The sequence below is a fragment of the Nymphalis io genome, chromosome 18, assembly GCF_905147045.1.
Source record: "Nymphalis io chromosome 18, ilAglIoxx1.1, whole genome shotgun sequence".
In the NCBI taxonomy this organism is placed as follows: domain Eukaryota; kingdom Metazoa; phylum Arthropoda; class Insecta; order Lepidoptera; family Nymphalidae; genus Nymphalis; species Nymphalis io.
The window spans coordinates 11230361-11244857 of record NC_065905.1 but is presented as its reverse complement, the minus strand read 5'-3'; the positions used below and the strand labels follow the sequence as shown (position 1 = coordinate 11244857).

The window sequence follows — 14497 nt, the reverse complement described above, 5'->3', positions numbered from 1 at the left end:
GAAGTCAGAGCAGCGGCTAAATGTAGCAGTGCTCGTCGGGGGAAGCTTGCTTTAAGTGGACGCGGAAGCCTTGCTCAGGCTAAGGCGGAGCTTAAGGCGAAGACTTAAGAGGCCAGGGAAGAGGCGTTCGAGTGCTCGCTCTAGAGCCTACTCCGGAGCGAGCACTCGAACGCCTCGCCTCGAACGGTCCGGGAACTGTTTCCCCACCCAGGCGAGTTTGTCCCTCCACAGATGGCCCCTCGCTCTGTGATAGAAGACCTAGTGGCTCCACCATTGATCACGGAGCGAGAAATAGAGATGGCCCTCGGCCGCTTGAGGGCCGAAAATACGGCACCGGGTCTGGACGGTGTTCCAGGGCGTGTTCTGTGCGATGCCCTGGAATACCTAGGTACAAGGCTTCGGGAGTTGTTCAACGAATGTCTGCGCAACGGGCAGTTTCCGAAGCCTTGGAAGCAAGGGAAGTTGGTGTTCTTGCCAATGGAGGGTTCAGCAGTACTACCGGCTTGTATGCCGAAGAGGGGCTCCTCTTCGGCATACAAGCCGGTAGTACTGCTGAACGAGACGGGCAGATTGTTTGGGAAGATTCTCGCAGCTCGTCTTGTTCAACACCTCGACGAGGCCGGTCTGGGTCTCTCGGAGGCTCAGTTCGGATTCAAGGCGGGCCGATCAACGATCGACGCCTTGAACGCCCTGAAGACTCGGACCACGGAAGCAGTGGCCCAGGGGCAAGTGGTCCTGGCGGTGTCGTTAGACGTTGCAAACGCCTTTAACAGTCTCCCATTCGAGACAATCAGGGAGGCACTCCGATACCAAGGGGTGCCGATCTATCTGAGGCGACTGTTGGATGCGTACCTCCAGGACAGGGAGGTCGTATGGGCAGGAGGCGATGGGAAGTTGGTCCGGCGTCGAGTAGGCTGCGGCGTTCCACAGGGGTCGGTCCTCGGCCCAATTCTGTAGAACGTTGGCTTTGATTAGCTTCTAAAGGCACCCGTCCTTCCCGGTATGGGGGTGTTGTGTTACGCAGACGACACCCTCATTACCGCTACGGGGCGGGACTTTGGGTAGGCGGCCCTTTGACCGTGGACCGAATGGAAATGCTGGGCCTGAGGGTCTCCACATCCAAAACGGAGGCTCTCCTCTTCCACGGTCCACGGAGAGGCCCCCCTCACGGGGCGAATATCACCGTCCGTCCGGGACGGTGATCAAGGTGCAGGCCCAAATGAAGTATCTGGGCCTGATCCTGGACGGGCGATGGAGCTTCAGACAGCACTTTGTGCAACTCGGACCGAAGCTCATCAACACAGCTGCCGCCTTGGGTCGCCTCCTACCCAACGTGGGAGGACTAACTTCGCATTATTGTTACACCAAAGTTTATAAAAAACCCCACGCGTTGGACCTAGGGTTATTTTTAGAATAGGAAGGCGAACGAGTATATGGGCCACCTGATGGTAAGTGGTCACCAACGCCCGTAGACATTTTTAGAATAGGAAGGCGAACGAGTATATGGGCCACCTGATGGTAAGTGGTCACCAACGCCCATAGACATTGGCATTGTAAGAAATCAGGCAGGTAACCATCGATTATATCACCAATGCGCCACCAACCTTGGGAACTAAGTTGTTACGTCCCTTGTGCCTGTAATTACACTGGCTCACTCACCCTTCAAACCGGAACACAACTATTGTTGTGTTCCGGTTCAAATACTCTTGGATGTTTCGTCTGGGTATGAGTGGGTGGTACCTACCCAGACGAGCATGCACAAAGCTCTACCACAAGTAGATAAGTATTTGTTTTTGAACGTTCAATATAATCATTTCCAATTGTGTTTATTATTTTTGAAATTTCGACTCATATCGTTTTTTTTTCAAAAGAAAAGATGCTTTGACATCCATGTCTGGTATTATCTGGTCAATATCCATTAGTGATCTATACATATATGAACTATGCGCCGGATTAAATTGAAATTTGTCACAGTTACAAGGAGTAACTGTGACAAATTTTACCCCAACGTAGAAGCTCACTAAGAACCGACTTCTTGTTCATATTTTATCGTGCGAAGCCAGGACGATAAGCTAGTATTAGATAAAAATAAAACGAAAAAGCATAATTAAATAATCATTAATAAACAATTTTATTACACGACAGTCAATAAATATTCGCAATGGTGTTATCGTTTCCGCTTACAATGGAACAAATCATATTATAACAATACACTTATATTCATATTTATAAACATTTATTTGAGATAAAAAAATTATAATCATTTGTTAAGTATGTTTTGAAATAAAAACAAGTTTTATTCTCTTTCCATTGACCGAGCTAAGGCAGCCAGTTTTGGTCGATCGATTTTCGATGTTGAAGTAAGCGGCAACTCTTTCAGGAATATCACTCCTCCTCTCAGTTGCTTCGAGTCACTGAGTGAGTCTGGAATTATGAGTGAGTCTGGATTATAATAAGATTCCATTTTATTAATGATATGCTATTATTTTGTTATAATTATTTTTTAAAGCCGAGATGGCCCAGTGGTAAGCGTGAATCTTAACCGATGATCGTGGGCTTAAATAATAAAGCTTCAATAGCGCAATGGTTTACGGGTCACCTATCGATTTGATAGTCGCAGGTTCGATCCTGACCCTGACAGTTGGCCTATTGTTGTCCCCACTTCTTATACAACCTGTACGCTTAATTTGAGGGGGTAAATAGGAATATTAGTAATTCCTTAAATATAAGTAATTAACCTTAAACGGTTAATGTATTTTTTTTATTGTTACCTCTTACTAAGTCTTTGATTTCTTGAGCAGTTATTTTGTAACCCTCATGAGGTACGATACAGGCAACTGGCAGATCTCCATCTTCTTTGTGAGGGATTCCGGTAACAGCTACTTCAAATACTCTTGGATGTTCCGCAATCACACTCTCTATTTCTAGAGGAGAAATCTGTGAAAAACAAACAAAATAATAATGAATTTAAATTATTAATTTTCAAGAACTACTGATTATGAAGATTATGTCCTTCAAATCGTTTTTACCCAAGTTAATAATAGAGATATTATAGCGCAATCGTGTATACGAAAACATACGTGCGCTCTGTGTTTCTTCATTATAATATTGGGGCGTCAATATGACTTCACCGGAAAGAGTTTAAGCGTAGCATCAATTGATAGACGGGCTTGTATAAAGGCCTATCACCGGGTAACACAACTATAATGCTTCTAAATGTCTGTCAAATTAAATCTGAAGGTTTCCACGTTAAAATACGAACTTTGCAGTTCTTCTGACATTACTCTTATTTGCGAAATGATTAAGGCTCTGCTTAATTAGCTTTATTTACAGTACTGTACGAGTTTTAGACGAAATAGTCACAGCCTGTGAATTTCCCGCTGCTGGGCTAAGGCCTCCTCTTCTTTTTTGAGGAGAAGGTTTTCTTTTGTTTTTTTTTCTAAGAAAAAGCCGAGATGGCCCATTAGTAAGAACGCATGAACCTTAAACGATGATCGTGGGTTCAAACCCGGGCAAGCACCACTGAATTAGACAAAATAGTTACCTGATAACTTCTATACTTCAATAAAAGTTTTATTCGCTCCACGAAGTAGAAGTTCGACGCATGAACCTTAAACGATGATCGTGGGTTCAAACCCGGGCAAGCACCACTGAATTAGACAAAATAGTTACCTGATAACTTCTATACTTCAATAAAATTTTTATTCGCTCCACGAAGTAGAAGTTCGACATGTTGTCCTTGTACATCATGTCTCCAGTTTTCAACCAGCCACCTTTCATTACCACTTGGGATGTTACTTCTGGGTTGTTGTAGTATCCCTAGAAAATAGGTACATATACTCGTATTTTGCGACTAGATTTATATACCTGTTATTATTATATAAAAAAATTAAGTAGATTTAACGAAAAAATATAGGAAGTCAATTGTTTCATGGAAATGTAATTTTTGTACAGTAGCCACGGGTTTCGCTTGCAATCAAATAAAATGAATACTTACAAAATATACAGACAGCTAAATATGTAAATTGTTTATATTACTTAATAGTATGAAAAAATTAAAGCATCACATCATGGAAACCAGGGGTGGAGAGAGACTTGTCTGAATCCTACTATATAAGATTGTTCCTCACCCAGGAGAATTAAGAACTTCGTCTCAAGGAACATCAAAGTTTTATCAAATATTACTGGAAAACTGAAAATGAAAATGAATACAAATGAAAATACCTGGAATACACCCGGTCCTCTCACCCACAGTTCTCCCGGAACATCAGGTTCCGTTATGTCTTTATGAGTTGCAGGGTTTACCAGCTGAAATAAAATGATACATGAAATTTTTGTTATTGCGTGAAGGTTTTCGACGTAGTACCATCAACCTACCTACGACCATCGGTAATAGGTGGTACGCTAGTCGTTTTTGATAGTTACCATGTTTGTGTAGCATAACAGTTAGTGTTATTAAACTGATACATGATTTTTCCAGGAATCAATACGAAGAACAAATGTAAACTTGTTTATTATTTTGCCGACTAAACAAAGTTAATATTTTATACGGTAATGTAGGAACTTTTAGAACCGAATCCCAGAAAACGTGCAAAAACTTGCTAAAATAAAGTTCAATAAAACTGTCAAAGAAAGTTTATACATATACGCTAAAGGTTATCTTATTGCAGAACTTACTACTTTGTAGATGATAGCCAGCTCGGTAATGTAACGATGGCCCCATATCGCTTAAAAAATATATATCAATATTTTTGATAAAATAAAATTCTTCTAAGTTTCTTTCGCCGGCTCTTCTCAGGTCCGAGGTGTTTCTTTTCGAATCGGTGGTAGATTTTTGACAATCAATAAGCAAGTGTAATTCTTCTATGTTGAATAAAAAATTTGACATTTGAATTTAATAAAATTTGAAAACTAGGAGACACTTACTTTGTGTTCCAAGCTCTGGATAGGCTTTCCGAGTGAGTTCGGTATGGTTGGGTCAAAATTGAACGCTATTCCTGATATTTCGCTCATGCCGTAAATCACTACCACATTTGTGTTCGGAGAAACTTTCTAAGAATTGGTGAAAAAATTTTTAATAAATATTGCGAATCTTATAGTAGTGGAAATAGAAATTTACAAAAACAAAGAAATAATAGCAACAACGACAACAAATAATGATTACAATTGGAATCAAGTTGTAAGTTTAATTAGCTTAAAACAATATCTATTTTTTATGTTTTGTATATAATAATATCGTATTTATTATATCTAATTGATATACAATAAGCATTATGTATTTGCTTTTAATGTTTTGTTGATGTAATAGAAAGGAAGTTTATGTAATATCTTAGTATTACAAAGATTGGTCCAGTATATAGTAGTTTATGCAAATGGATTTATGATAGATCTATTTTCAATTTCATAAGTGGTCAGCAATGGCCATATACATTGTCTTTGTAAGATATATTAACTATCCCTTACATCGGCAACGTACCACTGTTCCCGTGGGGGAAAAACGTAAAAAAGGGTATTTTGAAAGAGAGGTGAATAGGGTTGATTAAAATAAAAGGTTCTTGGTCCTAACCTTAATATCTTCAATGAGACTAGTATGAACGGAGCTCCCACCGACTAGAATAGTTTCAAAGCACGTGAAATCGCATTTGTTACGATCGCCGATTTTCAAAAATGTCGTCAACATGTTGGGGCTCGTCATCGCAAACGTTGGCTGTAAAATGTTTTGTTTTACTGTTAGTAGTGGATGTGTTGATACCCTTACGAGCAACACTGATTCGTGTGTCTGTTATTCATTTCGTGCTCAGAGATGAAGGAAAATATCATGAGGAAACACGCTGTTTTGGATGAAACTTTGCCAAATGTGGTCAAACCTGAAGATTATAAGCAACGTAATGAAATAGGCTCCATACCTTCTCATCAACTATATAAATAAGAGGCCAATGCCCAGCTGTGGGATATAGTGTTTCTTAAGTTATTAATACGCTGTCCTTCATAAAGTTTACAAGATTCATACAGAACTATATTGTATGTTAACTATCATGGTGATTAGCGCAAACAGATATACCAAGATTTTTCATATATTATATCTGTTTATTTGTAATAGGTATGAAGACTGGTTGACTTATTGGTACTAGTTGGGTTACATAGATATAGGCGCTATAAGAAGTATTAACTATTGTAACAACAGCAATAGGCCACTAATATTGGAAACAACATCTTGATGACATGCTCCTTGTGCTCGACATTACTTTGTCTTACTCACCATTCGAACCGGATATATCATATAAAATAAATCAAGTTAAGATTTCTAGTAAATGAAAAATACATACTCTGAATTTATTAATGAGATAATAAGCATGCTCTTGCGTCATCGGTGCCGATGATTGTAATCTAGAATGCCTTATGATCGGCGAAAAGACGAATTGGAACAAAGCTGAATACCACTCTATTGGGGAAAACACCACAGTTAGACGAGTAGGCGTTGGGAACTTGGAATATGTTAACCTGAAAAAAATATTTCAGAAGTTGATTATTTAGGAACGATTTTTGTTAATTTTTTAATGATGTAAATTTTCCATCGGTTCGTAATAAATAACTCAGACTCATACGAAACACAGCGAGATTTTCTATTTTTTATCTCAAATTTTACAATTATGTTTTATACAATAATATTTTTATTGTTTTATTCGAAATCGAATACATTATAGTCAAGTGATGTGTTCCTGACCGGTTTCGGCCAATTGAATGAGAGATTAACTAACTGCAGACATATTATAGTGCATAAGTGTGTGCGCAAAGGCAGGTGCCCTTTCTATTCTCTCACGGTCATAATCCGATGGAACGGATCTCGAGATCCGCGGGCTTATAACTAGCCACTTGACAAACGAGGCAGTCAGCTTAAAAAGTAATTGTATGTGAGTAGTGTAAGAAAATACGATATTTACCACATATATGGGACGGAAACAGCCATGTTTTTGTGGGTAATGGCGGCTGATTTTGGTAAGCCAGTTGTTCCGCTGGTCGCTATTAACAAAGATATTGTCTTTGCTGGATCAAAATCAGCAGCCCTGTTACAACGAAGACCGGAGTTACGATAGAGCTTGCAATTGCAAATTAAAAATAAGTAATAGAATTGATTGATATTTTAAAAGCAAAACTAAAGCAAAAACTAATCTATTTTTATTATTATTAAGAAGAACAACAACACAAAAAATCTTTAGTAATTTCCTAACATGTGCCTACGACTCAAGAACCCTCCATGACTAACGACACGGAAATCTTAACCGAAGTAAGTTTACTTTCAAGTGCTCAATTTGTGTTTATAATTCATCTCGGGCTCGGCAGTGAAGGAAAATTTCGTGATGAAACCTGTATGTCTCGGATTCACATCCGTATTTCCGCAACTCACATTGGAGCAGCGTGGTGAAATAAGCTCCTCAAAAAAAATAAGAGGAGGCCGTAGCCGCTTCATATACAAAACATAATAATATAATATATATCCTGGGACATTTTTCACACACGGCCATCTGATCCCAAATTAAGCTTGTACAAAGCTTGTGCTATGGAAACCAGACAACTGATATACTACATATACTACTTTTTTTTGTAAATACATACTTATATAGATAATTACACCCAGACTCAGGACAAAAAGACATGTTCATGCACACAAATTTCTGTCCTGGGTGGGAATCGAACCAACAACCTTCGGCGTGAAAGGCAAGTGTTCTACCAACCATGCCAACCGGCTCGTCGTATAATGTCCAATAAGTCCAATAATTGTTGAACAAGGTTAAATATCACTTGGTGGTAGGGTGGTGCAAGCTCGTCTGGGTAAGTACCACCCACTCATCGGATATTCTACCGCAAAACAACAGTACTTACTATTATCGTGTTCCGGTTTTAAGGGTGAGTGAGCTAGTGTCACTACACGAGGAACAACATTTTATTTCCCACGATTGGTGGTGCATTGGTGATGTAAGGAATGGTTAATATTTCTTACACCGCGAATGTTTATAATGGGCGGTAGTGACCACTTACCAGGTGACCCAAATGCCCGTCCGCCTGCGTATACAAAAATATGTTTCATTACTTATAACTTATAACTTACTTACTTAAAATCCTTAACAGATACATCACTTCCATACTTCTCGAGAAGGTCCGAGAAGTTCATACATCGATCATTTTTATCAAAAGTGATAATTTTTGTATCGAATTTCAATTCTTCTATTACAGAGCGGATGTCATTCACACTCTCGCTCTGACAAAATATCATCTTCGGGTTGATACATTTGAATGTTTCGCGGAGTTCATCTGAAATAAAGAAAACAGTCTGTTTATAAGGATGTCAACTAGGATTGTCAACATTTTTTTCTCATAATAAGAATATTTTTCAGAATAAGCCAAATAAAATATAGTACAATCCAAAAAAGGGTTTTTTTTTATGAGAAAACTTAAAGAAAGACAAATATATGATAGTAATAAAATTTACTGTTAAAACTATATTTTCTTGCATTTTTAAATATATATTTTTTGGCGACAATTTGATTTGAAGTTGCAACGAAATCACAAAAAATATTACTATTTTTCTGTAACCTCTTCGGAACGAAGTCAAAATGCCTAGCAGCCTTGAATACCGGGATTAATATACAGTATTAATGTCTTTGTACAAAATATTTATGTTACTTATATAATCAAATAATAATATTTTGCGTAATTAACATATATTCTTATGAACTAGTAAATATTATGATATTGCATTGTTTATCTTTCTTGTTGCTCATTTTATCTGATGCAAATAACTAACTATTTATTTTGAATTAAAGTATCGTAGAGTTGCCATCATTTACGTTTTGCCCGGATTTATTATTTATTTAGTTTGGATACGCTTGTGTCATCCGGAATCGTATTATGTACTATATTTTTAAAAATAATTACTAATTTTAACATAGTAACCCTGCGTTCGTTCAATGCTGGACATGGACCTCTCCTGGTGCTCCCCATTTATTCCTATCTCCATATTTTATTTTCTTCTATTGAAAATCTAAGCATGCTCTAGATGGAATATTAAAACCAGCAATCATTCATGCGTTTAAAACAAACGTCACTATCTATATATAGATTTATTTAAAGAAATTTTCACTTGTTGATCGTGCGAGACCGTCTGGGTATGTACCTCCTACTCATCGCATGTTTTACTGCCAAACAAAATCAAAATCATTTACTCAACATTAAAGCTTTACACTTGCTTAATGAAAGTCAAACTAGAACCAAACCAAACCAACGGAAAGACACTCAGCTGTGAGTAACTACAGGCAAATAGACATAACATCTTATTATTTTTTATAAAAAAAAAAAAAATTAAACAAATGAGAATATTTGAATTCTAGTAATCCATTAGACGAATGGTTTTAATTTGACACGGCAGGTAGAAGCTACGTGGGAACGAATGTTAGACACGTATAGATGCTAATAACATAATTTAAAACGTTTTTAAATGTACACGTATGATATATATATTACCATATATTACATAGATTATCTACCATTCTATCGTTCAAAATAAATAAATACTCTAAGCGAGCGATTCTGAGCGATTATCTGTGGCCAATAGGCATGGCGTAGTATACACGTTGCTGACACGGACTGCTTTTTGTTTTTTATTATTCGTTTTAGCGCGGTCACCGTGTTTATTGGTATCTGTACTGTGAAATATATCGGTCTGATCTGTAAATAACTTGGATCGCATAATTAGCTAATTAGAATTATTCCGTTTGTGTTATGATAGAATGTACTTATATCCGTAATTCAATTAATCACTTCTATTCTTAAATTATTATATTTAAATAATTTTAATTTATATATATATTTTTTTGTTGGTATTGAGCTTAGGTTTCTTTTTTATTTACTTAACTGTATTGCATACATATTATACATGTCTATACTAATATTAAATAAAGAGAGCGAGATTTTGTGAGTTTATTAATATAACTCGAAAAGTAAAAACAGGAACTACGGCATCTATTTGAAAAAAAACACCATTTGCAAAGTAAATTATTCCAGAGCGAACGTGACCACTTACCGCCTTAAGCTAAAAGAAAAAAAAAAGTTGTTCTTAACTTTTTCTATCAATATATTCTTTTTCGATTCGATTGTCATAAATCTACAATCTACCACTAGTTCGAGTGAGAAGAAGCGGCGAATGAAACTCAGCAGGATTTTTTTATGTGTCATAATTTACAATTGCAAGTAATATACAACAATAGAATTGTATATATTTTTTTTTATTTAAAATAGCGTGGAGGCGATCGTTTAATTCCCAAGGTTTGCAATCATCTAAAATGTCATTGGTTGTGTATTATCTTTCAGCACACAAGGGTTCTTTAACTTAATGTTTTAAATTTCACAATTGAATATTTTTGAACGTTTTCTGGGATCCTGTTGTAAAAGCGTCGTCACATAAAATACTTACCAACTCTCGATTGATTAGTTAAGACCTGAAAGCTTAAAAAACAGACTCACTCTCGTATATATAATATAATTCAGGATCATACAAGATATATTTACTCACTATGTCTTAAGGTCATATCAATCCCAGCAACACTTATCCCGAGATAAAACGCTGCATACATAGGTACAGTAAGATGAATGTGGTTCGGCGCCATCAACACGATGACATCTCCATGCTTAAGACCTAAATTTCTGAACGCTGTGGCACATTGAACTGATCTCTTCAGGGCAGATCCAAATGTTTCTGTTTCATTTGTAGCACCATCTATCTGAAATAAGTTTTTATTATAGCACATTAATAGTCGAGATGTGATGAGTGGTAAGAACGTGTAAACCTTATCAGATGATTATGTGTTCAAGCCCAAGCAAGCATCACTAAAATTTCACGTGCATATATGTGCTTCTAATTTATTTTGTGTTCACCGCTGGAGGAAACTGCATATTTTACTGACATTCTGTCCATACATGTATCAACCCATATTAGAGCAGCATAGTGGAAAAAGCTTCAAGCCTTTTCCTCAAGTTTAGTTCTCCCGTCACCTTTTAACTACAGAACTGCGAAGCATCGTAAAGATCTGCACCCGTACGTAGTTGACGTATTTAAGAAACGTACGAAATGATTTGCTTCCTCGTTTATGATATGCACCGGGAAGGTCTGGAATACCCTCCCGACCTCCGTTTTCCCCACCTCCTACAATATGGGTACCTATGAAGGTACCCATGTTGTAGTGGTGGGGAAAACAGTAGAATAGTCATCTTCTAGGCAAGCGCGAGTCTATCTTAGACTGTATCATCACTTTCCGTCAGGTGTGATAAGCGCTTGACTGCGCTAGCTTATATATTTAAAAAAAATAGGCCTTAGTCCAGCTGTGCGACACTCACGGACTTACTTTTACTAGATTAATAGTTTAAATTAAAGCGTTTGAGACTGCGTAAATTGGATGTGTTTAAGTTGTTTTTTCCCGTTAGGCATTATCAAAAAGAAAAATGTAACTGATCACTGTCTGTACATGGAAGATATGTGAATGGAACGCAATAGAACATAAAACAATGATTGTTAGAATTTTTGTTTGTTCGTCTGTGGGGTTGTACATAATAAGCAGGAAGCTACTGTGCAGTGTGTACGCAAACTCATGTTTCATTCATTCTCTCCTCTTCACTCTCATAATCCGTTTCAAGTCCAATTGAAGTCCAAAGTGTCAATACCTGAAGAACGAAGTCTGGAGCATCTTTGAAACCCTGGAGTGTCAGTTTTCCTAGATGGTGGCGATCACTTGGTATACCACTCGCCGCCACCACACGCGAGCTCAGCTCCTGCATGTACCAGTGTACTGCGTCCGTTCTGTGTTGCCACGGCGCCATTTTACTAATATTTCTCGTCTATATCTGAAATAAGGTCATATAAGTATTAATCACCTTACGAATTAATGTTATAGTTTAATGGAAATTTACATTTTTATGGCAATAGGAGAATAAAATAGAGCATATATAAACAGTATATAAACAGTACATTTAGCATATTTAAGGTTGAAACCCTCTAGTGAGCATAATACTCTCTTGGCTCAGACCCGCTCTTCCATAACATAGTATGTTATATAAAATCAACAAAAAAAAAATGGATAATGGTATTATATATTAGTATTAATACAAATTACTCCACACTCGTATATCTTCGGTTATGAAACTTGAGTAACCTAATGTACAGAGTATCTGCCAACCTATCATAACAAAAGACGTTTTTACGCTTCGTCAGTTTTCCTTTAATTTACTAAGTTTCTAATGAGAAGGAACGCAATACTGTAAATAGGCATACAATTGGTGAACACTTTGTATACAATAATTTGTCAATTAGATAACGGTAGGATTATTATAGTAAGAACCGAGAATCTATATATAGTATCGAGCATTAGATCAGCGTTATAAACTCCAAGCAAGTGGAGAAGAGGTTCTTGTCCAGCAATAGGACATCAACATTACTTATGTATATTTATTTTATATAAGGATATAACTGTATTAAGTAAATTGTTTTGTATTATCATTACGCTAGTTCATAAGTCAGGACCATTAAGATATATGTAAAAACATATTCAATTAAGTTTTCATTATTATTATTTATAAAAAAATAACTGATATTTTATATAAAGAAACCTGTTATTAGTATTCGTTGATTTTTATATAATTATATATAAATACTAGCTAACCGTCCAGGCTTCGTACGGGTAGATAAGAAGAAAATGTAATAATGTATTTTGGATAGGATTTGCATAATATCCATTCTTAGTGAGCGTCTACGTCGGAGAAGGAGTAACTGTGACAAATGTGTGTCTTGAAGGTTCGTTAGAATCTACATTTCGACCCGGTGGTAGAAATAAAATTAATTAACCAAATAAAATGATAATTCAAGACTTGTAACAGCGTATATCAATAAAATACATTTTTAATTTTATTCATTGTACTTACTAAAATCTATATATATTTGGTTCGAAGTAAAATATTTTTTTTTCTTGCAAGACCGTATTATTAAAAATATATTCTATAATAATATTATAAATGTGAAAGACTGTATGTCTATTATGCTTTCACGACTAAGCCACTGAACCGATTTTAATTAAATTTGATGTCGAAAAATAATCAAATAGGCTCGATTGAATTGTCATTTTAAAAGATTAAATTTAAATTAACAATTGGCTTGGAGTTAAGTTTCTATAAAGAACAAGCAATCAAAAAAACTATGAGCTGATTCGTATGCCAGGGGAAGTAAGGATAGGTGAACATTTGACATTGAATTGACTTAATCGATGCTATTAATTATTATAGATTCATGCAAAAATGGCGCTTGGCCGTTGCAATCGTTGGCCAATTCATCGCCAATTCACCACCGATATTGAAAAATAAACAGTTACGTTCCCTGTGCTTGGATTTACACTTCCTAACTCATCCCCAAAAACCAGAACACGACAATATTTATTATTACTCTTTGGTGGTAGAACATTTGTTGAGTGGGTGGTACCTACCCTTGGGTTGGCTTGGCGCGAAGTAATAATATAATATATAAAAAAATATTAAATAAAAAATTAACAAAACACAACTATAAAAAAATAACTTCGTTCGAAATTATGTAAATAATATAATTCGATCGCGATCAAAACAACGTCTTATTGCAAACGCGAGACCACACTGATATAGATTAAAGGGTTAAGCAACTGTATCATATCATTTTCACTCATTACAATAACATAAAGCTGTGTATCCAGTTGATTAATTTAGCTATTTATAGCTTTACATCAGATATCTTAAAAGTGCCACAAAAATACTTGTATACTTATTCACTAATATTATAAGTTGCTTTCTTCTGCGCTGTTTAAAAGTTCATCATGATATTTCGCATACATTTCTCAGGTGTACAGTAGCTTAACATCTGACCACTCACAAAGTGTGCAAAGTCATTGACGGTCACTTGTATTTTTCATGTGATGTATATGAATTGTGGCGGAATACCCTAAAATGTTCGTTGTTTTCACGCACTTAAGATAATAGCATAATGTTACTAATACATGGGAAAAGCCGCGAGCGGAAACTATCACTTATATTTGTAAAATACATGTATAAATTTAATTATATATAGTAGACTATGTACTCGTATTTCATTTGAGAATAAGAGTAACTACTAGGTTTTTTGTCGGTTAAATAATCAACCAGAATGCTTTCACTAAATAACATGTTTCTTAACTAGATTTTATTGGAAATAAAAAAAAAACTTACGCAATGTTCCGCACCCACACCATCAAATCATATATTTGTTATATATATGATTTATATTATTTGATTTATATTATTTTTGGAACGAATTTCTTTTACGCGGCTTACAGTAGAGTGATGTGGCAGAAATTTACATAACGAAAAAGCGTTATGTTTCGTTAATTACACTGGCTCACTCACCCTTCAAACCGGAACGCAACTATATCAAGTACTGCTGTTTTGCGATAGAATA

General features: G+C 36.2%; 1 protein-coding gene across 10 annotated transcripts in view; it reads right to left on the bottom strand.

Moving 5' to 3' along the window:
- Positions 1-13693, bottom strand: part of LOC126775340 (luciferin 4-monooxygenase-like) — an 89229-nt gene extending 75536 nt beyond the window's left edge. The window contains exons 1-12 of one of the 10 annotated variants that reach the window (XM_050497196.1): positions 13521-13693; positions 11713-11892; positions 10568-10775; positions 8112-8310; positions 6942-7064; positions 6327-6501; positions 5567-5707; positions 4927-5052; positions 4225-4308; positions 3673-3819; positions 2772-2937; positions 2113-2424 (exon numbers count right to left, since the gene is read on the bottom strand). In XM_050497196.1, the coding sequence (XP_050353153.1) occupies positions 2297-2424; positions 2772-2937; positions 3673-3819; positions 4225-4308; positions 4927-5052; positions 5567-5707; positions 6327-6501; positions 6942-7064; positions 8112-8310; positions 10568-10775; positions 11713-11868 (1653 nt within the window). In that variant the 5' untranslated portion in view covers positions 11869-11892; positions 13521-13693 and the 3' untranslated portion in view covers positions 2113-2296. Of the gene's footprint in view, positions 1-2112; positions 2425-2771; positions 2938-3672; positions 3820-4224; positions 4309-4926; positions 5053-5566; positions 5708-6326; positions 6502-6941; positions 7065-8111; positions 8311-10567; positions 10776-11712; positions 11893-13520 lie in introns of those variants that run through there. The other 9 variants (XM_050497204.1, XM_050497203.1, XM_050497199.1 and 6 more) reach the window with 9 other exon arrangements.
- Between the last annotated feature and the right edge of the window lie 804 nt (positions 13694-14497).